The sequence below is a fragment of the Arvicola amphibius genome, chromosome 4 (assembly GCF_903992535.2).
Source record: "Arvicola amphibius chromosome 4, mArvAmp1.2, whole genome shotgun sequence".
Lineage (NCBI taxonomy): Eukaryota > Metazoa > Chordata > Mammalia > Rodentia > Cricetidae > Arvicola > Arvicola amphibius.
This window is the reverse complement of record NC_052050.1, coordinates 51,570,884-51,598,830: the sequence shown is the minus strand read 5'-3', so window position 1 is coordinate 51,598,830 and position 27,947 is coordinate 51,570,884. Positions and strand designations below refer to the sequence as shown.

Here is a 27,947-nt window from a genome sequence, read left to right as displayed (position 1 = left end):
AGCTGAAGCAAGGCCCCCTCCGCGCTTTTAATGGAGAAGTGACTTTGGGGTCAGGGTCAGAACTCTGGGGTCTAACCAGGAAGAACGGACTAAGGCGATAAGGAAAGGCAGGATGCTGGAGGATGCTCTGGTCTGCCCTATTTGTAGTCTCAGGGATTTGTTTCCTACTCCTGAGCCCTGGGCATGGACAACTGTATATAAGCCACCCCTGTATTCACAGAGCACATTCATTTCATAAATCCTTTATTATTTGTGATGGTTCATTCTCTAGAGTTGTCCCTCAGTCCCGTAAATATTAGAGGAGCAGCACCAGCTAAGGAAGGCACAAAGTTCAGCTCTCCTATTTAGGCTAGGGGAGAGAGAGAGAGATGAGCAGGGTCCAGCCCAAACATCCAGGACTCAAGTGAGATGTTCTGGGGCATGGGGATTTCCACCAGCATCGGATCCACCGGTGGTGATGCTCCATCAAAGGGGCAATGGTAGGGAGCAGGGCAAGGCAGAATACCCCTGAGCTTGCTTCAAGTCCTTCCACGTCCAGGAGGAGGACAATCGACAGAATTCTTGACTCAACGCACCTCAAACCCAGACCTTTCCCGGTGTGGGAACAGCCCGAGACCCTGGTGATGCCGGGATTTGCTTCGGCTGTGGGATGCGCCGGCGCCTGTAGAGGGCACGGCTGTAGGGTACTAGGCAGTCAGCCAGGCGGAGACGCAGGCAGAGGCGGCGATAGGTGGCCAAGGCAAGCACAAGCAGCGGTACCAGCAGCAGGAATCCAGTGACCAACAGGGCGGTGAAGCCTGGGTCCCGCAGATGGGCAGTGCAAGGGGGTGCCTGGGAACGCAGGAACTGTGCAGATAAGAGACGTCAGACTCTGGCCCACTGGGTCACACTCTGCCCCTGAGGGAAACATCCCAGGTCGGGAAGTTGTAGCTCCGACACCCCATTACCATCACCACACACGCATACCCCTTGGGGCCCATGCTTACCTGAGAGTGGCAGAGAAAGCCGAAGCCCAGCATGGTGACAGCGGGTAGCAAGATGGTCCCCAGGACTAATGCCAGCAGGAGAAGATTGAAGACAGCCACCAACAGATTCTGAGCCGTTACTAGCACTGCACAGGCCCAGCAGTCCAGGGGATCCCGGGGCTCTGGGCCCCCAGCAAGAACCGAGCGTTGGGCTCCCGGGACCTCCGCCATGGCCTGGCTGGTTCCCGCCCCGCACGGCGGCAGCCCTTATAGCCCTCTTTCCTGCCCCTCCCCCGGTGCAGCCTCTCCCCACCCCCAACTACCTTATCCTGGAATGCAGCTCTAGGATTAGGCATCCTCATCCCAAGGAGCAGACGGAGGCTCTGGACATTCCACAGGCGCCTCCGGGGAGGGGCTCGCCACTGCCAGGGTCTGCGCTGCCCTCCCATCAATCCATCAATTCCCGGCCCTTCAACAGATACTCTTTACAGCCATCATCAAAACACATGGGTCTTTTTTTCCTGCTTTTATTTTTAATATTAATATTCTCACACAAAAGTCACCGAAAATAGGGTAGGGTTGGGAAGACCCCTCTGCCCCTGGGGCAGAGAGACAGTGCAGTGCGAGGGGGCGAGACTGTAAACCCCCCCACCCCTCCGCAGCCCCAGCGGGAGAAGACGAACTAAGAAAATGAAAATAAAGCCCCAGAGAAACTCACCCCAGGGTGTCCCTGCCCCAGGGAGGCCCTGCCCTGGGCTATTTCACGCCTTAAAAAAAAAAAAGGGGGGGTGGTGGTGGTGTCCAATGTTTTTTAAATTGGCCGAGGCTGGGGAGGACAGGGTTTCTTTTCCTCATAGTTCTTTCTTTAAAACTTTTATTTTTTTTAATTTTTTTTATTTTTATTTTTATTTTATTTTTTTACAAAATACCATTTCAGTTCCCACTTCTTCCCTACAGTACAGGAGTCGCTCACCCTCAGGTGGGGTTGGGGTCGGGTTGGGAGTGGGGGTACTGGTCCAAGAAAGTGCAGGACGTAGGGGAGGGGAGCGGGTTTGAGCACCATGAGAGCCCGGCTGGAGCCGCGGGCGACGGGCCAAGCCCGGACATATATACTGGGGCGCAAGGAGAGCCCAGGAGCAGGCCTCCCAAAGAGGCAGGAGGGATGGCTTGGGGGTGCAGGAGGTCGGGTTTTCCCAAAAAAAAAAAAAAATGAATAAATAGAGGTGAGTGGGACTGTTATAAATTAAAAAACAAAAACAAAAAAGGAACAAAAATACAAACCATAATCAAGTGAATAAACAGAGACATATACAGGGATCACAGCTAGCATTGGGAGTAAAAAAGGAGGGCCTGGGGGAGGGGTAAAGCCCATAGAAAGAATCTCATTAAAAACCTCGGCTGCCGAATGTCTATGTACACAACGAGCCGCGAACGTCTGCCGGCGTGCGGCGGGCGGGCGTGCGGCGGGCAGGCTTGAGGGAACCCGTATGTGACCCCCCGCCGCCGCCGGAGCCTGGTCCTTGTGTCTGTTGCTAGAAAGGCCAAAGTCGGTGAGGGGAGGCGCTGGTGGGCGAGGGGCTGCCAGCCCCCTCCCCGTCTCCCATTTTTTTTCCTTTTTTTCCTCGTATTTGTTAAAAAAATTTTTTTTAATAAATTAAGTGAGGGGAGCTGCCAATAAGGGTGGAAGGGCTGGGCCCGACCCCCTTCCCGGCCAGAGGCGGGACCTAGGTCCAGCCCAGGCGTGTGCTGGTGGCCCCGCCGCGGCGAGCGGGGCATCCGGCCTCATCGCGACGTACTGGCTGGAGCCTGCGGAAAGAAAGCGCGCAGCTTCAGTGGTGGCAGTGGCGGGCGGGTGTGGCCGCTCCCGCGCCCCATCGGGAGCCCCGGGGCTCTCACCAGCGTGAAGGCATCGTAGGCCTGTGCCAGCTCCTCGGTGCGGTACTGCTCTAGCACCACCACGCCCTGTAGGCCCGCGCTGCGACGGCGCGCACAGCCCTCGCAGTGCACCAGGTACGTGTTTCGGCTGCCGTTCTCACTCGTAACGAACAGGATGTTGAACACCTCCACCTAGCCAGGAAAGGGGCTGTCAGCAGGAAGGCGGCCTACTGTAGGCAGCTTGGGGACCGCGTGGAGCCCTCGCGGAGCCCACGCGTTTCGTACTTACATCGCATTCGTTGCAGTAGTAGGCAGGCTCGTCTTTGACGCGGCCTTGGTAAGCGATTTTCTTCCCGGCCCGCACCAGGCTCTCCCGCTGCACCTGGCAGTGCTTCATTGACTGCAAGAGGCAGAACCTAGGGAAAAGCCAAAGGTGGTATCGAGACAAGACTCCAGGAGATGTGCCAAGGGGGCAGGGCTGAGCCCCCAAGACCTTAACTCCACCAACTTCCCTGGGCAGCCCTCCCTCCCCTTTCATTTCTGAGCTGCATTTCCTGTCTTGAGTACATCACATTTGACATTTCAAGTGTAAGTGTGTGTGTGTGTGTGTGTGTGTGTGTGTGTGTGTGTGTGTCTCACAGTAAACAAAGGCTGAGAGATAATAGGGGTTTTGTGGAGCTCTTCAGCACAGTGACTTCTGTGAACACGCTGCAGATGTGGATGAAGACAGGTGAAGAATGAGGAGAACTGGGGAGAACAAGGGTAGGAAACGAGTCAGGTGGCGGTGGCTGCTAGCCAAACGGGCCTCACTTGATCATCTTGAACAGGTCGGGATCGCTGATTTTGACCGTTCGAGCTACGTTCCAGGACACGTGAATCATGGGCACGATGGACTTGACGTTCTTCACCTCGTTCCATTCGTAGCGCTCCAGGGCCAGCTGGTACTGATAGGCTGGGGGCCAGAGAAGGTCACTAAGGGTTCTCCAAGGGCCCCCCACGCCACCTCTCCCCAGCAGGGCCTACTCCCCACACCCTTCACTGTCCCATGATGACTGGACCCCACCCTCTCACCGGTGAGGGGCCCCACGTTCCAGGCAATGTTGTTGCACCAGCCAGTAGCCTGCACCCAGTGCACAGTCCCTGCATTAATCCACACAAGGTCCCCAGGGCGCTGCACGAAGCGGTAAACAGGAATATTGGACGCATAGAGGTCATCCAAGATTGGCCACCAGGAACCAGTCAAGTAGTCTACACCATGCCTGTGGAATGGACAGCCACAGACAGGGTCAGGTGACAGACCCAAGGACCCGATTGTGGTGGAGTGACTAGCAAGGGGGCGGTGCGCACCGATCGCAGAAGGCGCTGATGGTCTCCCAATAGTGCTCGTGTACTGCGAACCACTCACAGTCCCCGGGGCCAATGTTGATATTGACAGAGCAGAAATTGTTATTCTCTTGGTGGCCTGCAGAGGGCGATAGAACGTCACGGATTGTCTAAGGCAAGCCGGCAGCTGCCCTTTGCCCTCATTGGCTACCAGCTAAGCACTGAGTGCGCACTTCCCGCACCGTGCTCAGAGTGAGAAGCACACCTGGCGTTCGGCTGCCAGGGACCTTCATATATAGCTGCACGGTGTTCATGCCCAAGATGGTGTGGCCCACATGGCTGAGCATGTTGCCTGTGGATGTTACTCTCATGAAGGCAGGTAGCTTCAGCAGCTCCTGTAGCTGGGGCTTCCACCTGGGAACACAGGAATGCCAACATTGTAAGAGGGTATCTCAGCATGTAGCAGGGTTCCATCCCAGCTTCACTGGTCCAGCCTCACCGACCTCTTGGCATCAGACAGGTCGATGTTAGTGCCAAACTTGATGATATGATGGTTCTTGGGGTCCGGTGCACTGCTGCTGGGGCAAAAGCATAGAAAGGCTGTTGGCGAACCAAGGGAGCAAAAGAGCAAAGCCAGACAGGACGGAAGGAATTCTGCTTTACCTGGGAGGGGTCCCCGTGGTGCTGTCTGGTTCCTCCGACTCTTCATCCTCGCTCTCCTTCTCCTCCTGCTTGGTCAGACGAGTGGGCAGGTCTGGGTCAGTGGCCTCCTGAGGCCCACTCGGGTCAGACCCCAGCACCCGTCACCAATGGGGCATGAGCCTCACCTGCAGCGACTCCTGGAAGGATGACGCCTGGTACTGTGCGTACTTGGCAATGGTGGTGTGTGAGCGGGAGCTCTCGCAGGGCCAGATCTGTCTCGTGCCCGTCAGGTCCCAGTTCTCGTCTGAGGGCTGCTGCACTTGGGTGCGGACCTCCACTGTGTGCTCGCCGCTTGCTTCCACCAGGGTCTTGGTGGAAAAAAGGCCTAAGTCTGCAAGGGAGTGCCAAAGGGATGCAGGTGAGGATGAGACGTCCAACTCAGCCTTCCTTCTCACTGGCCAGGCCTCTGAGGACGTGGACACGGATGTGGCAGAACTCAGCACCAAAGCCACACAATAGGCAATCAGGGAATGGCAAGTGGTCACCGGAACAAGGGAAAGACATAGTCAAGCCTGAAATGTCCCTCAAGTCACTCAGTGAGAGGAGAGATGTAAGGGTAGAAAGGAAACAAAACTGACCCTTATGTTTATATAGCTTCCTCTGGTTTAAAATTTCGCACCATAAAAGATTGAAAAAGAAAAAAGCCAAACCACGGATCAGAAGTAGTCTATGATCTATTCTTTTCATTCGTTTTCTTTATGGTCTTTGCAGACGGGGTTTTTCTGTGTAGCCCTGGCTGTCCTCAAACTCACAGAGACCTGCCTGCCTCTGTCTCCCAAGTGCTAGGATCAAAGGTATGCGCCACCACTGCCCGGCTCATTTCATTCCTAATCACTAAGACAATCAGAAGTGACTCTAATCACTCCTGAGAGCCACCTTCCCATGTGTCTACTTCTGGGGACAGAAATGACAGATGAGAAGACCTCAAGGCTGGCTGGCACACCACGGAGCACTTCCCAAACACTGCCTGTGCGCGACTGAGTATTAGGGTCGCCTTGGCAAGTCTGCAAGCACAGGAGTGGTTCTCAAAGAGTCCACACACCACATCCTCACGGCCTTCTGCATACACCCCCCCAAACTCACTGAGCCGAAGTGAGCCAGCCAGGCCCCTGATCACGGTGATGGGGTTGCGAGGGTCTGTACAGAACTGCAGCAGCACTGGCGAGAAGGCGTCCCGTTTGCTCTCCAACTGAGACAACCAGGAGACACTGGGTCAGAGCCTTTCCCCAGGCTCTAAGAACCCAATCAAACCCTTGTGGGAAGAGTGGCTCTGGGGGCAGACGGCAGACATACATAAATGCTGGGGGTGGGGGGGTTGAGCTTCTCCCGGGGCAGCTTCTCCTCAGTGTTGATCTTCGGTTTCACAGACTGGGCAGGGGAAAGGTAGGACTCTCGAAATTTCCCTTTCACCTTGGCATTCCTGTGAGAAGACCGCAGAGTAAGATCAGAAACATGGGGTAATGAGCAGGAGCCTATCCCCAGGACAAGTAGGCAGCCTTGGGTATTACAGCCCCCGACTTACTTGCTGGCACGCATGACATCAGCAGCACAGTGGCTGATAGTGAGGTCTGCCATGCGCAGCCGCCGTTCCTCCACCTCAGAAGCAATAAAGGTCTCCTTGTCACCGCTCTCCACCTTGATGAGCCTGATCTTCAACTCCTTGGGGGGCCCCTCGCTAAGTGACCGGAGCTTCAGCATATCTGCCCGGCTCACCCCTGGGGGCCCTGGAGCATCCTCTCGAGTCTTCTTCCCAGGGACGGGGGCTGCTGGGGTTGTTGGCTGAGCAGAGGGTGCAGGAACAGGTGGGGGGCGTTGGAGCTGTGGGTGTCTTGACTTTGGAAGCCCCACCTAAGTCCGGCCGGGCCTTCTCCCGGCCCTGGATTTCTTCACTCTGCAAGTCCAGGTTCCCCAGCACCCTTCGGCTCTTTTCTTTGGGAGCCTTGGCCTTGGTCTTAGCCCTCCCTTCACGGGGTCGACGACCCACACTGTCCCTACAGGCCCGTCTGTGCCGCCGATGCTCCTTCTGCCGACGCTTGCCACTACCTGGACCCGCTGCTGCCACTGCCACCGCCACCCCACCACTCTCCTCCTTAGCCTGTGCAGGAGGCAGCAGTGGCTCGGTCCCACTGTCCACTGGCTCTGCTATGTCCACTGGGTCTGCAGGATGGGTGGCACTCCTGCCCACCCGCTCGACAAGGGTCTCACAAGCCCGACTGATCTCTTCTAGCACCTCAGACTCAGAACGAGCAGGGAGCAGCGGCAGAGATGGGGGCAGCTGGGCAGGGGCCGCAGGGCCTGGTGTTGGCTCTTCACCTGCCCTGCGCTCCCGGGCCCAAGGCCCGCCTGAGGTAGAGAACTGAGATGACGAGGAAACAGAGGGCTTGGGGGAGCCCTGGGCGCTAGGGGCCATTGAAGTGGGTGGGGGGGCGGTAGCACCTGATGCAGGACTAGGGGAATACTGAGCGGTGGGCAAGGACCCGGGCCTGGCTGAGACAGCTGCTCCAGTCCCCCGGTAACAGTACTTTTGTCCCTCAAGAACAGAGGCCAATGACTTGAGCAGACTGGCCGGGCTGGCTGGTGGAGGCGGTGGGGGCTGAGACTGGGGAGGTGGAGGAAACTTGGCTAGAGGCGGTGGTGGTGGCAGGGCTGGTGGTGGCTTCTTCTCCTCTTCTTGGATGGTGGTCGTGGTGGTAGTGGTGGTGGTGGTGGTGGCAGTGGTGGCAGCAGCAGTGGTGGTTGGGGCTGTGTCACTGGGAAATGGAGGCTGTAGAGATGCAAAGGGCTCTTTGAGTGGGGGTGGGGGCACCGTGCCTGCCTCCTGTTGCTGCTCCTCCTCCTTTCGGATGGATTCATCCAGCATCTTCATGATGTTAGCCAGCCCATCAGGTAGGATCTTGAACTCAGCTGGCTCTTCAAATTGATCTTCCAGTGGAGTTGGTGGAAAATCAAAGAGCCTCGGGCCTCGGGCAGGCAGTTCTCCAACCCCAGGTGGCACAGGCTGGGGGGCTTTACTCAGAGAGCCGGGGGGTGGCCCCTGCCCCACCTCGGGGGTCTTTGGGAAGGAGACCCTGGGCCGGGGGCTCTCCGAGCGCCTGAAGCTTCCTGAGGTATTTTGGTGGCAGGAGGAGGGAGGGGCTGGAGGCAGGGCAAGAGTCAGTGGTGGAAGAGGTGGGTCCTGGGGGCTCAGTGCTGGGCTAGATGGCCTGGGAAGGGGGTCTATACTTCTGGCCAGATAGGGGGGTGGAGGGAAGGGTGCAGGCCCAGTAGGCCTACTGCTGTGACGGCTGCTGCTGCTGCTGCTGCTGCTGCTGCTGCTGCTGCTGGTGGTGGTGGTTGGGGGAGTGGGAGGGGTATGCGAATCCTGAGTGCCCACAGAAAAGCGGGGGGTTGGAGGCCCCAAGAAGCCATCACGGTGGGGAAGAGGCGGGGGAGGACGGGTAGGTCCCTCAGCACCAAAGAAGAGCTCCCCTAAGATCTCTCCATCCTCTCGGGCTGAGCGGCAGGCTGAGCCCTTCATCCAAGCAGGGGGTGGTGGAGGGCGTGAGAGGCGAGGACAGGGGGGTGGAGGGGATGATGGTGTCCCAGGTGGTAGGGATAAGTGGGGAGTGGCAGCAGGGGCTGTCAAAAATGGTTTCCGACTGCTGTGTGCCGAGGGCCCTAGGCGGGCCTGGTGAGGGGAAATCTCCAGCGCAGGAGTTTGGTAATGGTCAGCGCCAGGCTGCGAACAGAGAATGAGGAGATCAGAGTGCTCTTCTAGCCCCTCAGACACCTCCGCCCACCGTCAGCCCACGACCAACACATACAATGCCTGGGCTCGGCTCCACACCCCGAAGACCAGTGTTGTTACTGCTACTGCTGCTGCTGGTGCCAGGGAGGCCAGGGGGCCGGGAAGGGGCGTAAGGCACGCAGGCGGTAGATGCTGCTGGTGAAACGCTGGAGTCCATCCGCGACCTCTGAACTCTGCTCTCTCTAAGGTCACTTCCGGGGGGACGGGTGGCAGGCAGGCAGCCATGGCTCTCTGCTCCTGGGGGTCGGGGACCTGGACCAAGGGGTGTGGCTGGGACCAGCCGGTGGCTGGGCGGATGAGCAGTGTAGGCAGGAGCCGGGTATGGATATGGGTGAGGCAGCGGGTGCCGCTGCTCCTATGGGAGATAAACACGGTCACAAAGTGAGGAGGGGAAGAGACAGAACTTACAGGAGGTAAAAGGTGACAGTTAAGGGGCTCACCTGGCGCTCTGGGGGTGCCGAACCCTTGCGCTCGGGGCCCCAAGAATCTCCATGCAGGGTATTCCACAGCCCTGGCTTAGTCAGCTGAAATGGAGGGCTAACAGCCAGGCCAGGCAGCGGGGGTGGCGGTGGGGGTGGAGGAGGGGGTGGTGGGGGTGGTGGTAATGGTGGTGGAGGGAGTGGCAGACCCGGGGGAAGGCCAGCCTAGAAGAGAAAGAACAGAGTGTGAAAATCCTATTCCTTGCCTGGGCCATGAACCCTCTCTCCTGCTGCCCCTCCGACAATCACCTGTTCAGAGCTGCAGCCTCTTCTCCGCTTGCCTCCAGGGCTGAGGCCCTCCTCTCCTGAGGAGCTGGAGAGTGCTGCTGGAGGCATAGGCTGTACCACTGGGGGTTCAGCAGATCGCTTCACGGGAGGACCCCCTCGCTTAGCCCCGTAGTTCCGTTTGTGCTGCAAACAGAGAGATGCTGGCATGGGCCCCAGCCTCCTTCAACTCCCTTCCCCATTCACTGAGCTTCCGCCTCACCTCAAGGTGCAGCAAATTCCATACTTGCTCCAGCGGGGGCAGGACCTTGGCTCGGTGCTGACAGGAACCAGCATGAAAGTTCCAGAGCTGGGCCTGGGGCGGGGGCAAAGGGCCAATTAAGATAGATTAGAGACACTGAGCCAGACGGCGCAATCTCAGCCACCTGTGTCCCGCCTCGTCCCACCTGCTGCAAACGGCCAATTCGGGGCCCCAGGTCAGCAAAGCTTCCTCCATATCGAAGGGCCCTGTGGTAGCAGCATACGGCCTCCTCACTGTCATGCTCTGACTCATACAGTTGTCCAAGCTGTTCCCACAACCCGGGCTGGGCTGGCTCCCGGACCAGTGCCTGTACACAGCCATGCAGAGATTCCAGCTTCCCGTGGAGGGGTCTAGGGGAAGGTGTCCTACAGAGCAGAAGGCATTGGGAGTGATCATGCTTTGGGGAACATTTCAAAGTCCCAGTTTTACCTCCAGTCCTAGAACTATTGAATCCCCCACTTACCCAGGAGCATAATAGGGTTTGTTTGGGTGCCCGGAGTTACTGCCATGTGACGGGGGTAAAGGAGCAGGGAGTGGGGGCTGCCCGATGCTGGCAGAGCATCTGTAAAGAGAAAAGGTCCGTTATGTATTGCCAGAAGGAATCCTGCTCCCTAGAAAGGGAACGTTAGGGAGACTAAGAGCAGGTAAGGCTGGTGTCTGGGCCCACAAAATAATAGGAACTCACGGAGAGTGGAGGAAATGAATAGAGAAGACAGGAAAAGAAATGCCCGGCAAGGGGACTGGGGCCCAAATCTCACCTGCCTCCAGGCAGCCATGAGCTTCGAGGAGGAGGATGGGGTGGGCAGGCGCTCCAAGCCCCAGCACAGCTCAAGCCCCCAAGGGCAAAGGCTTCCCGTGCAGAGCGGGCCCCTGGAGGGTCCACTGCCCGATGCATCCAGCCTAAGTCAGAGACAAGAGATCATGCTGTAACGAGGGATAAAACATTCAGGTGTACGCTCAGCTAAACCAGCCCCAATCTTTCCCTTACCAGGTCAGCAGTGGCCCCAGGAGCCCTGGAGACGGGGCACGACCCCCTGCCCCAGCTCTCTGGCACGATGGTCCCGCTCCAATTGCTCTTAACAAGAGTGCCCACTGTTTCCAGGTGGCAGTCTCTGGCCTTCCACAACCAATTCTACAGAGAGAAGAAAAGTACACTGAGCTTGCCAGTACAGTCAGGGCCCAAACCTGGTCTGAACTGTCTGAACAGGAAGACTCAGGGCAAGGAGCCGGGCATACACCGGCATAAGGAGCCCCTAGAAGTCCGCAAGTGGAGTAACAGGAATATGGGCCAAGTAGCAGGGAGGGAGTCAGCAACAGGTACAATACAGCCGCTGCACTAAGTGACAGGCTTTCAATCCTGAGCCACTAAGGCTACCTACCGCGCGGCTGCTAACCCAGCCTCCGTGGGAGCGTCCTCTCAGCTTCAAACGCTTCAGAGATTTAGCCAATCACAAGACTTCTCTCTCCCCAGAAAGCCAATCATCACCCTTGTCTCCGCCTCAGTAACAGCCTGGCAGGAACCAATAGGAGCGAGGTTAGCCGAGCACTCCACGGCCTCCGGAGGAGGGTGGCAGGGCCGGTCAGACGAGCTCGTTCTAGGGTGACCCCGACGTGACCCCAAAGATACCACCTAGGGTCCACATCTCGGATCAGAAACCCGTGGCCGACAGGGCAGTAACCTCAAGTTGGCTAAGACCCATGCTAGTGAGGATGGGAAATCACTCACTAGCCGACCTGAGGGCAAGCCTCACACATCCACCCAACTGGCAATGGTCCCCGCCAGCCTGTTCAAGTCGTCCTCTGTCTATCCACCCAAGGACGGACAGCAGACCAATACCAATACAAATCGCAGACAAAGGCAACGTTCCCCCTCCTCACTTCACATCACCCAGCGACACTCTCCACTCGATCACCACGGTACAACTGCTTAGGTCTAGCAATCACAGCAAATCCAGCACCCAGGTCCGCCCGCGCCTCTATGGGAATGCTCCACCTCCAGAACCGGACCCAGTCCTAAATCACGGTCAAGTCCCCAGGCTCATACCAAGCTCCTCCAGCTTCTCCACTTTCCCTGGCTGAGTCTTCAACATCGGTCGGCCCCCCCTAAGCCAGTCCCCCACAAGCCCTCCAACTTCTGGGAAGCTGCGCACCCGTGGAGTGGCCCTTCTCGCGTGGCTCCTGTTTCCTCTATGCCCCTTCCCTGTCGGGGCCACGCGGTTCCCCACGGCCCACGTGGCCCCCACCCCCCCAAGGGAGGGGGGATTTCGGGGGTTGCCCGTGACGTGGCCACTTGCGCAGCGGAAGCTGTGTGTGTAAGGGGGGGGTCCTTTGGGAGGGTGAGGAGGGCGGGGCCCAACAGGCAGTGACATCACCCCTGTCCCACTCTCACCGCCTACTCCCTTAAAGAACCCAGAACCCGTTTCACTTCCTCCTTCACGCCACCCCCCCTTTACTCTTTCCCGTCGAAGCTGACTGGACCCAAACGGACACAGTCCTCCTCTGTCCTAGGCACGTTTCCTTTAGTCCCGGCTTTCCCTTCTCGACTATCAGAGCCCAGAGCTGCTTCCCTGCGCATACCCCAGGTCCCCGCAGGTAGGGAGCCGGCTCCGCTCCCGGGATCGGTCCATTGAGAGTCTAGAGTACAAAGAGCGGCGAGAGGCGAGTGTCGAGTACAAAGCCGCGGGGGCGGGGCCAGCGCTCCAGCTGGAGAAAGCGCCGGGCAGGAAGCCGGGGGAGAGCGCGCGGCGAGGGGTTGGGGGCGGCTGGAAAGTTCGCCTTGGCCGAGAAGTCTGCACTGTGGGGAAATTTCCACCCAGCCCACAAAGGCAGAGAGGTTCTGGCAAAAACAGTCTTCCCTCCCGCTGGGGCAAGGTCATCTGTGCGTGAAAATGTTTGGAGCCCACTGATTCCCGCAGGCTACTCGGTCCAAGCCCTGGTGGGAGACTGCGCTCCGCGGACTCCTCAGTTCACGCGGAGCTCCGGCCAGAACTCTCCTGAGCTGCAATGTGTCAGTTGCCAAGCCCTGGGACACGTACAACGCTAATGTGGTCAAGTGCAGCCCAAACTGGCTGCTCCAGCCAAGCCCTAAGGGGACCGAGGGACCAGACGTGAACAAACGGCAGCTCCAGCTTGGGGTACCAGATGTCAGAGAAGCTGACACCCTGCTAGGGAAGTGGTGCCCAGAACGCTGCTAGTTGCCAGGAAATGCAGCTTCCCCTTCTGCGATGATGACACTTCCCCTCTGCCACTTCCCCTTTCCCACGGGGAACTGACTCAGCTTTCCCTAAACTAGCGAGTTCCGTCCCTCCAGCCCCCTTGATCTTCAACCTTTATCCACAACCTCCCACGACGACACCATGGACTACAGGAGAGCGCTCCAGGACAAAACTTCCTGTACCCTAAGCATAATCTCGCCAACCACCACGGATCTGTGTCCCCACCAGGGACGCAGGCGCCTGACTTCCCATCCGCCCCACGAACAAAGCCTTTCTCAAGGTCTGAATCAGGCTTGGGGTGGGGGAGAGTGAGTCACTCAGAAAACCATCCCCTGTTCCCACTGACTCAGCCCCCGCCTCCCTCAGCTCACACAGACACACAGTCAGAGGCAGACACAACTCCTCAGCCCACACACTGCTCGCCACCCGTCCCGCGGAATTTCCCCTCTGTCTCCCTCAAAACGGCCCCACCCCGCGCTGGGCAGCCACCACACTCACACCTGTTCCTCAGTCGCCACCGCCGCCGCCGCCGGCTGGCTCGCCGTCCACTCTCACCTACACTCTCGCTTTGAGGCACGAATGGCCCTCCCCGACTCCCAGTGCTCGTACTAACCAAGGGGAGGGGGCAACCAGGGACAAGCACAAAGACAGACACCCACAGACTCCTCGCAGACAGACAGAAGGTAGATGCACACGTCCAGGGCCAGGCTGGGAGGCCAACACACTTCTGAGGCTGACAATCCAGCCTCTCCAACCCAACCTACAGCCCCAAAAGCCGGCCACCCAGAAAGGGTTAATTCCACTTGGGCCTAAACCACGCCCTCTCCATCCGGGCACTCCCGGTAAAGCCAAGCTCCGCCTCCTGCATCCGGGATCTGGACTCTAGGACTTTAACCGACCCCCTCCCCCTTAAGTCCCAGGAGAGAACCGCTCCATCAATCACACCCACTTAACTCTCTCTGGGCTTGGGGCAGAAGAGCCCCTCCGCGCAGCTCCCGGAACGCGGGGTATAAGAGGGACGCTTGGCACAAGGCCCGCGATCCGCAAGCAGACACTGGACGGCCAAAGACACCAGACCCCGCAGACCGGTTTTTCCTGAGCATGCATTTAGCCGGCACGCACCGGCTCGAAGGTGGGGCGGATCCAGGACCGACCCCCGCGGGTCCCATTCCTTTGCGATCTTCTTTCGGCATGGCGGAAGCTATGAAGTTACCGGCTCGCTTCTCACCTGGGAGAGCCGGGGGGAGAGGGAGGGCCGCGGGCTGAGGCTCCGCAGTGACTCAGCCACCCGGGCAGGCCGCCCGCCCGGGATTCCCTTCCCCAGCCTTCCCCCGCCACCGGCCCCTCCCCGCCCCCATCGACAAGTGACAGTGCTGGCCCCGGCGCGCTGGCCCGCTATGTGTCACTGCGGGCGTTGTGTCTGCCTCTGACTGGACGCTGTGTTCACCAGTCAGTCTAACAGGGTCGGCTGTGTGTGGGTCTCGGTGTCTGTGTGCACCTGCATATCTGCTTATCTTGTCTCCCTCGGTGTCTGGCGCGTTCCTGTCATTATCCCTGTCTACATGACTCCGCGAGGCTGTCTCTGTCTGTGTGTCTGGTTGGCTCCTGTCTCAGTCTTTTGTCTGGGTCTGCCTCTGCATTACTGTGGTGATCACGTGTGTCTGTGCACATGCCCTTCTGTGTTTGCCTCCACGTTCTCGAACAGAGCCAGGGAAACACTGGAGGCAGGCTCGAAGGGCTCTCTTAATTCCCCTGAATCCTGACTTCCTACTGGGTCAGTGATCCTAATGTTTTGTCAATTATTTGGGGCTCTGTCTGCCTTCAAGTTCAGTCCCATTCCTCAGCATTCTCATTCTATCTTGACAGCTTCCTGCAGCAACCATGAGGGAAACTGCTAGCATTTATTAAATGGTAGGCACTGTGCAAAACCTTTTACATGCATCTTTTAACTCTTGCCCAAAACCAGGCATAGGAGGTACTTGATTACCCTATGTTGCAAATGAGGTAACTAACTCAAGCAAGACCATTCTGCAAATGCGAGGACAAGCTGGGCTTCTTCCAGGGCTACCTTTTCTACACTGCCCCTGACCTGCTCTCCATCAATTTTATCCTTGCAGGCTGCCTCCTAGCTCAGCCTTCCACTGTTACTATCCCAAATGTCTCATATCCTCTAGAGAAGGTGTGGGCAGGAGGCTTTACGGCAGAGCTCAGCCGTAGGCTTCTTGGCAGTGAAGCGGTCCATTCAGTTACAACATTCATTCAACACAAGTCTAGCAAGGCACCCCAATGTGCAAACCATCATGCTAAAGCGGACAGATAGGAAAAAAAATAGCCCTATTCAAAAAACTCAGTGAGGAATGGGGAAGAGCAACACAGAACCCGAGAACTCAAGTTTCCAGCCTAGAGAACATTCCTTCCTGCTAGGGAGGAGAGGGAGATAAAGATGGACCTCAAGGAGGGAGCTGCAGAAGCAGAAGGTCTGGGGAAAGCAGAAGAGTTAGGTGTGCAAAGCAAATCCACAGCTCCACAGCAGGTCATGGTGAGGATGGGCCGGAGATCAGAGAGGTGACATTCGAAGATGGCCATGACAAGCACGAGCTAGCTATGTGGCAGTGATCCCCAACATCTCCCTGCATCAATTCCCAAGCACTTTTTATAAATGTGACGATTCCCTCCTATGGAAGCAAAGCCTTCCCCTTCACAAGAAGAAATTTCGCTGGGGTGTCTCACATCTACTTTCAGCCTGCAAACCCTGGCTTTCTTCAGTTAGCAAATGAGTTGTAGCACTGGGAGTGTGGGAGAAGAGGTTTCCAGGTAGTTGAGAGGCTGGCGAAGTACAGGAATAAACCATTCATAGGAGAGAGAGGGGCGCGCCAACCCAGAGGGCTGAACCATTCAAGCATGGCATGTTGGGGGAGGCTCATAGTTGGACGGGACCATTCTGATGAGTGGGCACGAACCAGATCATAGCCTGCGGTGAAGAGTCGGACTGGGGAAAGGCAGGACACTCCGCAGCCAAGCTTACCAGATGGAGTTCGAAGTATCCAGTCTCATTGGAACAACCACCCTGGCAATGGGGTGCAGCAGAAGCCGTGGTGTGGGGAGTGCTATGGGACTGGCATGGTGCCTGGGAGAACCTAAAAGAGAAGATTTCAGTTAGAGGTGCGGTCTCCCACAATGGAGGAGTTCCCTTGTGTTCCTTGCCCCCTCACTGAGGAGAAACCTGGCTCTAGAGGTCAGAAGAGATGAGAGAATCAGTTTCCATGGCAACCTGGAAAAAAGCCATCCTCCAACCTTCTCCCTCAAGAGGCAGCCTGGTTCAGGTGGTAAAGGGGACATGCTGTGGCACCTGAGGAAGTCTACATTGGACACCGATCCATGATCCTCTCCTGACTGGACCCAGGGTAGGCACAGTTACAGCAACAGCCAAGCCAGCCTCAGTTCTGGCCCCAGGGCATGTGGACCCTAGGCCTTGAGTTCTGCTCCCTCCAATCCAGGAGTTCCTCCCCAACCTTAACTAGACACCAGGTAGTCAACCCCACCCTTTGGACTCTGACCCTTGCCGTTCCCTTAGGCTGGTATGGGCAGGTCCTGGCAAGTGGCACAGGTGGCCAGACAAGATGAACGGGCCCAACAGGGAGGAGCCTTCTTTGCAGCAACTGTGACTCTGGGCTTGATCCGGGAAGTGGCCTCTGCAGCAAGCTCCCTCCATGTCACCTCCAAGGCCATATCCTGTTTCCCCATCACCTCCTTCCTCTGTGTGGCCCAAGGAGGTGACAGGGGCCCACTCCCTTCCCTCCCAATCTTTGATACAAGGAGCTAGGTCTATTAATACAAGTCAAGGGCCAAGAATGAGGTGTTGATACAGGGGTGAGACCTCCGTCAACCCTCACCTCAGACTCACTCCTCAGGAATCTATGTTTTCCATCCTCCTGGCCCTAGGACCCCCACACTTGGGCTCTCTGCCTGGCTTCTCCATTTCCTGGCCTTCCAGCCCCCATCTTTCCCCCTGCCACAGAGACTTAGGTTTCTGGCCCCCAGCCTCCATGATGCAATGTACCGCAAGCTTTCTTAGCCGCTGATGACACTGCCCCGGGGGAGGTGTTATTTCTGACCTAAGCAAGGCCCTTAAGGGGCAGTGGTCAGCTGCAGGCTTGAGAAAGCCAGATTGCCAAGGCCTTCTTTCTGCTGGAGAAAAATGCTAGAGGCTGCAACCCTTCAGGACAGGGAGACAAATACAGGACTAAGCGGCTTCCCCAGCAGTTGACAGCATTTGTGGAGGTGGGGTGTCTTAGAAAGGGTCTAGTCTAGTGGAGAGAAGGGAGGCCTCAGGCCAACCAAGAGGAGTGAGGGGCAGTCAAGGGGGTCAGAAGGGTGTGTGCCGGGTATCTGGACACCAGAGTGGGGGAGGGCCAACAGCCATTTAAAGGGCCAACCTCAGAACTTTAATCCCTTACCAGCCTTGGCCCCAAGCAGCAGGCTGTAATTCATCTGTCCAACAGCTGGGGTGGGGGTGGGGGGCATGTGGATGAGGAGGAGGGGCTGGGGCCTTCTTGTGCAGATAACCAAACAACAAAAGGGGAAGCTGAAGGGCCAGCTCTCAAGTGCTCAGGTCACCCTGCTGGCCTGCAGGTCTACCAGTGGCCCCCACCTGGTGGCCCACAGATTCCTGGTCATGGAGTCAAAGGACTCAAAGACGGGGTTCTGGAGAGAGCCCAGACTCGGCGCCCTCAGGACAGGCTGTCAACCACTTCTTGCGCCTTTCCAGCCACAGCCGCTGTACTGCCGACCTGCAGGCCCAACACCAGACAGCCTCAAATGCCCTGCTCACCAGCCGAGCCTCTGTAGACAGCCTGCCGGCTCCCCCTCCTGCCAGCACAGAGTGGCAGTAGCCACACCAAGGCTGTCCCTTTAAATCATTACCACCCCTGACGGTGTGGACAAACCAAGGGCCCTGCCCCCCCAAGCAGGCAGCTTGCCACCTCCCCACCCCACCCCCAGTCCCCAGAAATGTAAGGGACATTTAAAGGGACATCAGAGAGGCAGCCTGGTCTTAAACGAACCCCTACCCCCTCCTCACACACACTCCCAGCCCATCTCCAGCAACACATAGCCCCCTGCCTCTCCAGAGGGCCCCCCAAATTCCGGTTTTCTCTCACCCTAGAGACTGCTACAAGGAGAAAGGGGCAAAGGAGGCTGCAGGGAGCCATTAAAAGATAAGGACTCCCTCCTCCCTTAGAGCCCCTGGAGACAGGTCGGAAGAAGCCAGCCTGAGAAACAACGAGACAGAACCCCAAAAGGTGCCTCGGGCAGAACAGGGTAGCACACACTATGGGGTGGGGGGAAGGGAGTCAGGCTGCACGAGACAGAGGGTGACGGAGCCAGCAGGCGACAGCCCAACTTGGGGGGGAATGGAACAAGGAGGGCTGGGGGAAAAGCAAGGCCGGGGGAATGGGGAGATGGAAAGGGGTCGACCGGGAGGGTGTAGGAGAAAATAAGACAGGGGGAGGGGGAGCCAGGCTGGGGTTACCTGCTGGGTGTCTGTCCCCCGGCGGAGCCCCCAGAGTCCGGGTAGGGAGGGGGAAGCAGCAGGGGGGGAATGGGGGCTGGGGGGGGCGGGGGAGACGGTCCCTCCTCTGCCTTCTGGGCCTGCCCCGACGCTTGCAGCCTCTGCCTCCCTCCCTCCTCCTCCCCGTCCCTGAGTCCCGGAGTCAAACAAAGAACTGTAGCAGGCTCTCCCCAACCCCCTCCCTCCCTCCTCCTCCTCCTCCTCCTCGTCCTCCTCCTCCTCCTCCACCTCCTCCTCCTCCCCTCCCTCCCCACCAGCAGGCTCCCTCCTCCTCCCTTCCGGTCTCTTCCTTTAACTACCCGCTCCCCCAGCCTCCCCCCACTAGTCTCTCTCCACCCACCCCAACCTTTTACACACCCCTTTAGCCTAACCATGTCCCCGCTAGGGAAACTGTGGAGTCCCTTTGCAAAATGAAAGGCTCAAGAGAGCGACAAGGGAGGGAACCAGAGTACCGCTTGAAAATCATAAGCCACAACATAATTATCTTAACAGCCAAAGAAATCATCTTAGCTATTTTTTTAGGAGGGGAAAAATAAACCTAAAGAAAGCAATGCAAATCTGACTAAAGCCCACGTTAAATAAGATACATAAAGTAGTCAATGCTAATTTCTGACACCCCCCCACACACACACACAACACACACACACACCCCAGTTAGCAAAACTCTCCACTCTACCTAGTCCATAGTGACGGCTACTTAAGAACAGGTCCACCCACTATAATAACTAACACCATTTAATAATACCTATTTTACGCCAACCACTATGCTAAGCGCTTTGCATAAATTACTTCACTACCCCCTCCCATCAGCTAAAAGGTAGGCATTGATATTTAAATGTCCAAGATTAAGGATTGGTGGCTCACAGAGGCTGTGACCTTTCCATGTCCCAATCCTGCAGAGCTGGGATTAGAATCCTGGTTTGAGTTGACAGTCCAAGTTCTAAGGCGTATAAAAGAAGACACTAATGCCCAACTTAACAGAAGGGCAACCATAGATATCACTGGGTTCCTCTCTCAAAAGTGGGCAATGGCAGAAGCTGATCCACCTACCTACAAAGATAAAGACCTTGGCTTTTCAGCCTAACACTGTGTCCTCAATTTGGTGAGAGGAGGTGAAGCGGCTGTCAGGGATGAGTTGGTGTGTATACCCCACGCTCTTCTCTTCTCGCAGGGGCAGCTGTCTTGCAACTACACCCACTTCAACTCAAGATGGGAAAGGGGCAACAGGACACTGAGCCATGCAGCAGGTGGGAAAGTAAAAAGATTTCTAGGAGACTCTTGTCAGGGCGCCAGCGGGGGTGGGGAGGGAAAGGAGATTTAAGAGGAAGTTTTTCTTTTGCAATCTAGAAAAAAATGACCCAGAATTCTCTCAACCCAGCAAAGGAGCAAAGTCTTTTAAGCCACACCACACCCGCGCCCCTCCCCCTCACAAAACTCCAGGCCAGGGTTTCCCACCTGCAGGATGCTAATGCCAAGGGAAAGGAAAGGGGAAAGAGATGGCACGGGAATGGAACGGGACTCCGGGCTGAGGTGGGAGGGAGTGGAAAGGGGAGGAGATCGCATTGCCTGGCAACCGTCCCGGGGCACGTGCACTGGTGACATCATCCCAGGCCACCTCTAACACAGACCTTTGACTCCTAGCAGGACGAAGAAGCCGCTGGCTGGCTAAGTTTCCTGGGAAATAGCTATAGGAATTCTGGAAACCCAAAAAAAGAGACGAAGGAGGGAACCCAGGCGTCCTGCCTTTTTCTGTATTAACCCCAGCAGGACTAATCCTAGGGAATCCGGCCTGTCGCCTGCCTCCTCCTGTTAGTCTCCAGCCTTGACCTCCCAACCCACATTTCTGACTGTCCCGACACGCCCCTTCGAGATACTGTGTCTTCTTTCTTCTGGGCTTGATCCCTGGTCAGGGGCGGGAGACTAGGGACAGGGCACCCGAGGGACTCCGTCTGCTATCTGCGGGATCCCCTGTGCCCCAGCTGGCCGCCAGCCGGAATCTGTCTGGGTCCCCAACTCTCCCGCCCCTCCCGTGCTGTTCTAGGGCGGAGTCTGTGGAGTTGAAATCAGGACACGCCGAGAGGAAGAGTTATATAACCCTCCTGAGAAGCAGAGAAGGACGAGTGGAGCCGGGGACAGACAGTCCGAAAGGAGCCAAGGGAGGTGCAAAAATCACTAGAGAGAGCTCAAAGGAAACGTGAGGGAAAGGGTTGGTATGCATATCAAAAAGCAGGAATTCACAAAAAAAAATGAGCATGACGAACCCCTGGCCAAGTCACCTGGACTTGTAAGAGGCTTCTTACACTGTCCTGCCGGGTCACTACACTAACCGCAGCTAGGCCTGGGCGGGTGAAATGGAAATGGGTACATGTACCCACTCCTTTTTTGTGGAAACAACCTAAGCTAGAGCTCGGGAAAGCCGCGACTGAGCCTAGGGGGCCGGAAACCACAGCTCCGCCCTGCCCACCTGGGAACTTTGGGGCGCCAGCTGGGGAGGGCGATTGGGAACACAGGTAGCCATCCTTCCCACCAGAGACTGACATAAACAGTCGACACCCGGCTAAAGAGCGCAAATCCACCCAGACGTCTGGGCCCGCAGGGGTTGAGAAACACAGCCCTGGACTAGTTTGCAAACACAGGACTGAAGACCTAAGGCAAGGGGGGTGGGGGGGAGGGAGGGAGGGAGAGAGAGAGAGAGAGAGAGAGAGTAGAGAGAGAGAGAGAGAGAGAGAGAGAGAGAGAGAGAGAGAGAGAGAGAGAGAGAGAGAGAGAGAGAGAGAGAGAGAGAGAGAGAGAGAGAGAGAGAGAGAGAGAGAGAGACGCACACACACGATTCGTCGCGCAGGCGCAAAAGACTGCCTGGGCGCGTGCGGTGGAAGAGGGCGTACTGGGAGCGAGGCGTGTGGGAGTGCACGTGCAGATCCTGGGTAGCCACCGCCTCCCCCCCCCCCCTTCCACCTCCTCCCTCTCCCTCTTTCAGGCTCTCGATAGTGCCAGCTCCCCATTGGTCACTAGAGCCCTGACGTAGGCGACGTCCGCTACAGTGGATTGGACAGTAGAGAGAGAGTTTGGGAATCTGGCTGGGGACGCTGGTTGGCCTGTTACTCCGGCAACTGAGCAAACTACCCAGGCAAGCGACCGAGAACCGACCAGAGCTAGCTTCTGGGTCCTGCCTTACTCCCGACGACTACGGAGTCACTTCTGTAGCATCTCAGCTCCTTGCTTCTCTTTCTTTCTCTCGAGATTCTCATCCCCGGGAACTAGGTGTTCTGCCTTGGACTTTCCCCACACTCCAGCCCCCACCCCAAGACACGGTCACCGGCCACAAAAGGCCGGAACGAATCTGCAGCTCAGGGACCAACCCGCGTGCCCCTTCACCACTGTTTATTCTAGGCCAAAAAGCTTAGACTGAGATTCTAGCCCTGTCCCCAGCTTATGCCCTTTACCCATACGCTTACAATTTCCTGGAACAGAGGTGGGGGTGGGTGCCAGATGGATGACAGGAAATCAAACGAGAACCTCAGCCCGCCTTACTTACACGCTGGGTCATGGCTATATCCTCTCCCTACCCCCACCCGCAAGCCTGGTGGGCGTCTCATCTTCGCCATCTCGTGGCTACGTGGGAAAGGTTCAGTATGGAGAAAGGGCCAAAGCCCAGCGAAGGTTAGGGGGACTGAAGACGAAGAAGTGGTATTGTGCCAGGGACTAGGGGAACGGACCAGGCGACGCCTAGCGCAGAAGGTATGGTGGAGTCGGGTGAGCTGGGGAAAGCTACCGCTCCTGATGGGATGCTGAAGGTTGAAAACACACACACACATCTCATCAGGGGAAAGAGCTGGAAGGAGCCTTCAAGTAGCCCCGTGACTGGAGGCTCACTATGCCTGATTGCATATGATCTCCATGGGCCATCCACTAACCCTAGACCTAACTGCAAACTGTCCTGTAGTCTTGTTCCTCAAGATCACTGAGCCCCGCCCTAGTGTAAGTCACCATCCCAACGGGACTGGGAGTACTTTCAGGCCCTCTTGACCTTTGGAACCAAGACCAGTTTTTCCGCTACCTTTGCCTTGTTCACTTCTGGGGACCTGGATGTCCTGCACCCCAACATTGCCATTGCTTTTTCCAAGACCCAAATGCCCATCCCTAGCCAGATCCCTCCAGAGTCTGACGTTCCGCCCCCTTGCACGGAGATAGCTTTCCTCTTTCCAAAAGCCCCCGTGGCTCCCCATTACCTTATTCTGAGGGTCCCAGATATTCAGGATCCGCAAGGCCTCCCGGGGGTCGAGCGGCCCCCCCTCTCCCAGACAGGGACTGGGGGGGCCGCTCCACCCCGTGGCGCAGTTTGATTTTCCAACACAAACACCCGCACCTGCCCCCCCTTCCCCAACCCCGCCCCCGAGTCGTGGTCCCGCCCCTTTGCGCTGAAGTCCCTCTTCTGCTCCGCCCCGCCCTCAGTCCTGCGCGCCTCATCTTTGGTATCAGGCGATGATTCCGAGTCATGATTGCAAGGCTTAGGGTGCAATATACACAGCTCATCCCGAATTCTTACTTGACAAATCTCTATTCCATTTGGATCCCGCGCCCTTCCAAAGCAAGCTCCACCCTGCCTGCTCAAGCCCTTCCCCCGAGATTTAGTCACACCCCCTATAGGCCGAGTAGTTAAGGCCACGCCTCCCTCCTGCTAGAGGTCCCCCCCCCCCCATTTCCCTCTTTTCAGTTCTTGCTATAGCACTTCCTTCCCACGAGTAAATCCCAGCTTCCCTCCTCCGGTTTCCTCCACCCCAACACACACTAAATCACCACCATTCCATTGAGAGACTTGGAGCCTGGGTTTGCACGCGTTTTACTGTGCTGAACTCCAATGCAAGTGTTCCACCTTTACGGCTAGCACCACTAGGTACCTTCAGGGCGCCATTATATACTGGATTCAGATAAGATAAAGTCTGAGATTCACTTTTAGGACAAAGTCTTAAGGCTCCCGACCCTCTCAAGCAGGAAAGAAGGAGGGGGCGCTCATCAGTTGTCCAGGCTCATAAGTAGAGCAGTGCCCCTCTTAATCCAGTGGTCAGATGTCATGGCTCCAGATCGGAGATCGATGCCTATGACAAAGGAGGCCCGATCTGTGCTGCCTGCACGGTTGGGATAGTAATAGCAGGGACAGGAGTACATGCCTAGGGGAAATGAAAAGACAGTCAGACTCAGGAGCCTGGAAGGTGGAGGCAGGTGCATTTGAGGACTGGACAAGGGATGGGGAGGGGTCGTTTCCCACCCTTGGCACTTTTCTTGCGGCTCTCTGCGGGACGGAAGTGGATGGTGGGCATGAGGCAGACCAGCTGCATGGGCTCTGCCTCCACTAAACAAGAGTTCTTTCGGTCCCAGCCAGCACCCTCCAGGTACAGACCCCGAACCCAGACACCGTCCTGGGGAGAGATGGAAACAGATTTTGGGGAAATCTAGACCCTAAGTTATCAGTACTTCTAACCTAACCCCCTCTCTCCGCCCTTCTCTTCCCAGGTTTTCTTCCCTTATCCTCCTCCACCTGACCTTTTGCTCCGAAGCCCAAACTCATCAAAACTCCCACCTTGGGTGGATACACCAGGTTGCTGTCATCCACAGTGGAAACTATAAACTCCCAAGAGAGGCAGTCCACTGAAATCTGTGGGGTGAAGGTGGCAATGAGGGAGGGCCCCCCAAGGAGAACAACTCCTCCTCATCATCATCCCTAGCCTCCCTCCTGGAGATCCCCTCGTACACACTGCTCACATTGTTTTGGCGAGCTGAGGACTGCAGAACCGCAGTAAGGAAGCCAGTGGGGAAAGTGAAGCCAGACAGCCAGAAGATCACAGGAGGGCGGGCTCGACTGGCCCACAGCTCAAACTGCTCCACACGCACAGCCAGGTCCCGGGTCCATGAAGCCAAAGGCTTTTGTGAGGGATACGCCTGAGAGAGGAGGCAGTACGTGGGCTTGCCCATCCCATGATGCTTTCACATCCTCATTAAGAGCACCCGGGGGGCAGCTATGAGACAACTGTGTGGTACCCGCCCCTGCTGACAGCAAAGGTTAACTCCCAGGAGAAAAGTATACAATTAATACCACTCATTAATAACAATGATATCACTACAGATTATCCTTTACCCAAAATGCATGGGGCCAGAAGGGTTTCCGATTACTCAGTGTGTTTTGGGGTGTGTGGAATATTTTCATAGACTACTGGGTGAGAATTCCTAGTCCAAAAATTGGTAACTGAAACATTTTGAACATCATGTTGCCACTCAGAGCATTTCAGAGCTCAGTTTTTGGATGAGGGTGCTTTCTTTGCAATAACCAGGTACTTGCTGAGTACCGCACACAGTACTGGGGGGTCTTTGAAATAGAAGTTACTGTGAACACATCTGTGAGTTAATAAGTTCTGCAGTCCGTTAGTGGATGGCAGTGCCAGATTTCAACAACTTGAAACTGTCCAGATCGAACCCTGGGCTCTCTGAAGGCCGCTACATGCGCCCTGAGAGTGAAGTGACCAGGCCAGGCTTGGGACTGACAGTGGTGGGAGCTTGCCTTTCCCCAGAGCGGAGGAACATGGGCATCAAAGATGCAATTGAAAATCTCTTCCAGGCTTGTAGACATGACGATGAGGCCCTGGATGCCCTTCTCTAAGTCTGTCAGGGAGAACCTGGGTGGATGAAGTGGGCAGAGGATTTAAGGCGGCTGGTCTGGGGAGAACCATCCCACCCACGCGCTGAGGCCTTTCTCCTTCCCCTCCCATATTCTTTTTGTTGTTGTTGTTGTTGTTTTATTTTATTTTGTTTTCCAAGACAGGGTTTTCTGTATAGATTTGGAGCCTGTCCTGGAACTAGCTCTTGTAGAACAGGCTGGCCTCAAACTCACAGAGATCCGCCTGCCTCTGCCTCCCGAGTGCTGGGATCAAAAGCATGCGCCACCACCACCCGGCTTCCCTTCCATGTTCTACAGTGTTTCTTCCATCTTACAAGATGGTCCTCATCAGTTTGTTGTATCTCTGGATCTCCTGCAGGAGGACCACATTGAGTGGGGAGGGGTCAAGGGCCAGCAACTTTCGGGTCCCCTCATAGTCAATCATCTCAGGGATCTTCTGCTTCACGTCGGCAGCTAGCTCGAGAACCTAGGGAGGCAGAAGCTTGGAGCTGACCTGCCCTTCCTCAGCACGTTCCCTCCCACAGGACAACCTCTGCTCCTACCTTCTCCTCTCGGCTCTGGCCGCCAATCCTGGTGGGTGTGATCTGGGGTTGCAGGGAAAGCAGAGTCTCAAAGAGAGTCCGGGCCTCAGTGATCTGGGAGGCCACATCAGCATTGGGATGCTGGCCAAAGGCCTCAGGGGGGTCCATGCTGGGCAGCAAGCTGATATATTCTTTGTAGGAGGCCAAACTCCCATCCTTCGGGATGAAGTAAGTGTCCAGCACAGACAACCTGGGTAGCCACAGCACAGTATTACCACACTGCAGGACCTGAAGGGCATCCATGCCAAGCCAGATCCCCAGTCTCAATAGTTTCCCATTTGTCTAACTCATGACCCTCGCTCTTCCTCCCAATTCCACAATTTCTATCTTCTCCCAACCTCCTACTCTCTATAGATACACACACATACCATACACGCGCACACCACACACGCGCACACACACACACACACACACACACACCACCCAATCCTGCCCCTTGTTTGTTTATATCCTTTTACCCCTTCCTCACCGGTAGGAGGGAGTCGTTAGACTCTGGTCACAGAAATAATCATTGATGTAAGTGGTGAGTAGGCGCCGGTCCCAGTCATCTGTGACGTGGCCACCATAGTTGACGCCGGCGATGAGGTATTTGAGTGCATCCCAGGGTGTCTCCTCATACTCATCCAGATAGAGGCTCAGCAGGTTCTCTGACACCTGTGTGTGGTCCCACCCCAAGCCCCGTATAGTTATGGCAAGAACTCCCCCGATGGGGCTGTAACACCAGCTTTCTGGCAGCCAGTATTCCCACAAAAGAGCCATGGGTCAAGAAGTATGAGAAGAAAGGGCTGTCATGGGAGGCCCCTGGTTAGCACAAACCTCGAAGTCAGAGTCGTTGAAGCCATAGATGATATTCCAGCCAAGCTGCAAGAACTTTTTGCGTTCAAGTAATATAGAGTGGAAGAAGCAGAGCGCAAACAGCAGCTTCTTGTACTTGGCAGGCTTGGAGCAGCGAGTAAACTGTGGTTCGGTCATCAGCTGATAAAGCCGTGTCATGTTGGCCTTCAGACCCTGCGGACAGGGCAGTACAGGGTGGTGCCACTAGCAGCGTCGTGGGCAGTTGTGGAGGAGGCCTTGCATAAAGGCCCTGGCTCAAGCAGGGGTGGAAGCCTCTAGAGTACTAGCCTGGATCTGCACGCCAAGATAGACACTCCTTCACAGGGTGGGCACCTTTGAGACCTACTGCATATGCTACTGGTAATCCTGCCTTCTCCCTCACACCATTTATTCATTTGAGGGGATAGTCCTGGACATTGGGCCTTGGGCTTTAATGTGTGAGGCAATTACTCTGCTGCTGGGCTACGTCCTAAGCCACTCCCTCCCCATTTCCGGAGACAAATTCTCAGGGTATAGCTCTGGATGGCCTGGAATTCCTGTGTAGAGTAGGTGACCTGGAACTCAAAGGATTACAGATAAGGGCCACAGCACCCAGCCCGGCCTCCATGTTTGATTCTCTCAATCATGATGTCCCTGAGGAATGAGCCAATTCACTGCAAGTGCCAGAAAATATGGCTAAAAACAGAAGGTGTGCACCTACAATTATGTGTTCACTGGTATTTCTTCCTTTTTTTTTTTAAATTTCAATGCTAGGGACTAAACCGCAAAGCGTTGTTCAAGCAGGAAAATATTCTACTACTGAGCTATACTCTCAATCTGCTGCAACTGAGTTTTTTTTTTAATGTATGGAATTATGGGAGACCAAAGTAAGAGGATCATAACTTCAAAGCCAGCCTGGGCTACTCGGCAAGAGGAGAGAAGACAAACCGGAAACCGTGTTACAGGAAAGATTAACATCTGGACTGTATGACGTATGGAGCAGATGTCAAGTACACCACATTGAGTGGGAAAAGAAATCGTATGGTATGACTGTATTTGTGACACAGAATTGTGTGTTAAAATTAGAAAGAAAATTACAAACAATATTCAAATAATGGCTCTGGGTCTGGAGAGAAGGGGCAAGATTAAGAAAAGACACTTTATGTTTCCAAAAAGGCTAAAGTTCTGCTCTCTCTATTTCCATCTCTATCTCTATCTATCTAAGCAAATATATAGATATAGATATAGATATATAGATGTATGATGTTTAAAAGCAGAATCACTTCTGGAAGTTTTATTTATGGTTGGGCGGTGGTATTGTACACCTTTAATCCCAACACCTGGGAGGCAGAGGCAGGCAGATCTCTGTGAGTTCAAGGTCAGCCTGGTCTACAGAGTGAATTCTAGGACAGGTTCCAAAGCTACACAAAGAAACCTTGTCT

The 27,947-nt window shown here is 56.0% G+C and overlaps 3 protein-coding genes and 1 long non-coding RNA gene across 4 annotated transcripts in view; 1 reads left to right on the top strand and 3 right to left on the bottom strand.

Moving 5' to 3' along the window:
• Positions 1 to 226: 226 nt before the first annotated feature.
• On the bottom strand, positions 227 to 2,061 carry Tmem88 (transmembrane protein 88). The gene is made up of 2 exons (XM_038324818.1): positions 987 to 2,061; positions 227 to 846 (listed from the first exon to the last, which is right to left on the bottom strand). The coding sequence occupies exons 1-2, from the start codon at positions 1,194 to 1,196 to the stop codon at positions 577 to 579; spliced, it is 480 nt and encodes a 159-aa protein (XP_038180746.1). The 5' UTR covers positions 1,197 to 2,061; the 3' UTR covers positions 227 to 576.
• Positions 2,062 to 2,592: 531 nt separating this feature from the next.
• On the bottom strand, positions 2,593 to 12,227 carry Kdm6b (lysine demethylase 6B). Its single transcript, XM_042054824.1, is given in 24 exon segments — positions 2,593 to 2,771; positions 2,862 to 3,032; positions 3,130 to 3,256; positions 3,651 to 3,792; positions 3,912 to 4,099; positions 4,188 to 4,302; positions 4,429 to 4,577; positions 4,667 to 4,738; positions 4,827 to 4,891; positions 4,991 to 5,196; positions 5,949 to 6,054; positions 6,159 to 6,285; positions 6,388 to 6,674; positions 6,676 to 8,583; positions 8,669 to 9,007; positions 9,093 to 9,296; positions 9,381 to 9,542; positions 9,619 to 9,711; positions 9,803 to 10,022; positions 10,121 to 10,219; positions 10,416 to 10,557; positions 10,646 to 10,789; positions 11,037 to 11,167; positions 11,702 to 12,227. Coding segments are annotated over 21 exon segments (4,941 nt in total). The 5' UTR covers positions 10,553 to 10,557; positions 10,646 to 10,789; positions 11,037 to 11,167; positions 11,702 to 12,227; the 3' UTR covers positions 2,593 to 2,747.
• Positions 12,228 to 17,947: 5,720 nt separating this feature from the next.
• On the top strand, positions 17,948 to 21,017 carry LOC119811181. Its single transcript, XR_005284950.1, has 3 exons — positions 17,948 to 18,172; positions 19,613 to 19,688; positions 20,483 to 21,017. It is a non-coding gene; the product is annotated as an uncharacterized LOC119811181 (long non-coding RNA).
• Positions 21,018 to 23,295: 2,278 nt separating this feature from the next.
• Positions 23,296 to 27,947, bottom strand: part of Dnah2 (dynein axonemal heavy chain 2) — a 120,617-nt gene continuing 115,965 nt past the window's right edge. Inside the window, 9 exon segments of the mRNA XM_038325396.1 lie at positions 23,296 to 23,609; positions 23,708 to 23,858; positions 24,020 to 24,094; positions 24,202 to 24,378; positions 24,995 to 25,109; positions 25,426 to 25,577; positions 25,654 to 25,882; positions 26,162 to 26,346; positions 26,509 to 26,700. Coding sequence (XP_038181324.1) covers positions 23,455 to 23,609; positions 23,708 to 23,858; positions 24,020 to 24,094; positions 24,202 to 24,378; positions 24,995 to 25,109; positions 25,426 to 25,577; positions 25,654 to 25,882; positions 26,162 to 26,346; positions 26,509 to 26,700 — 1,431 coding nt within the window. The 3' untranslated portion in view covers positions 23,296 to 23,454.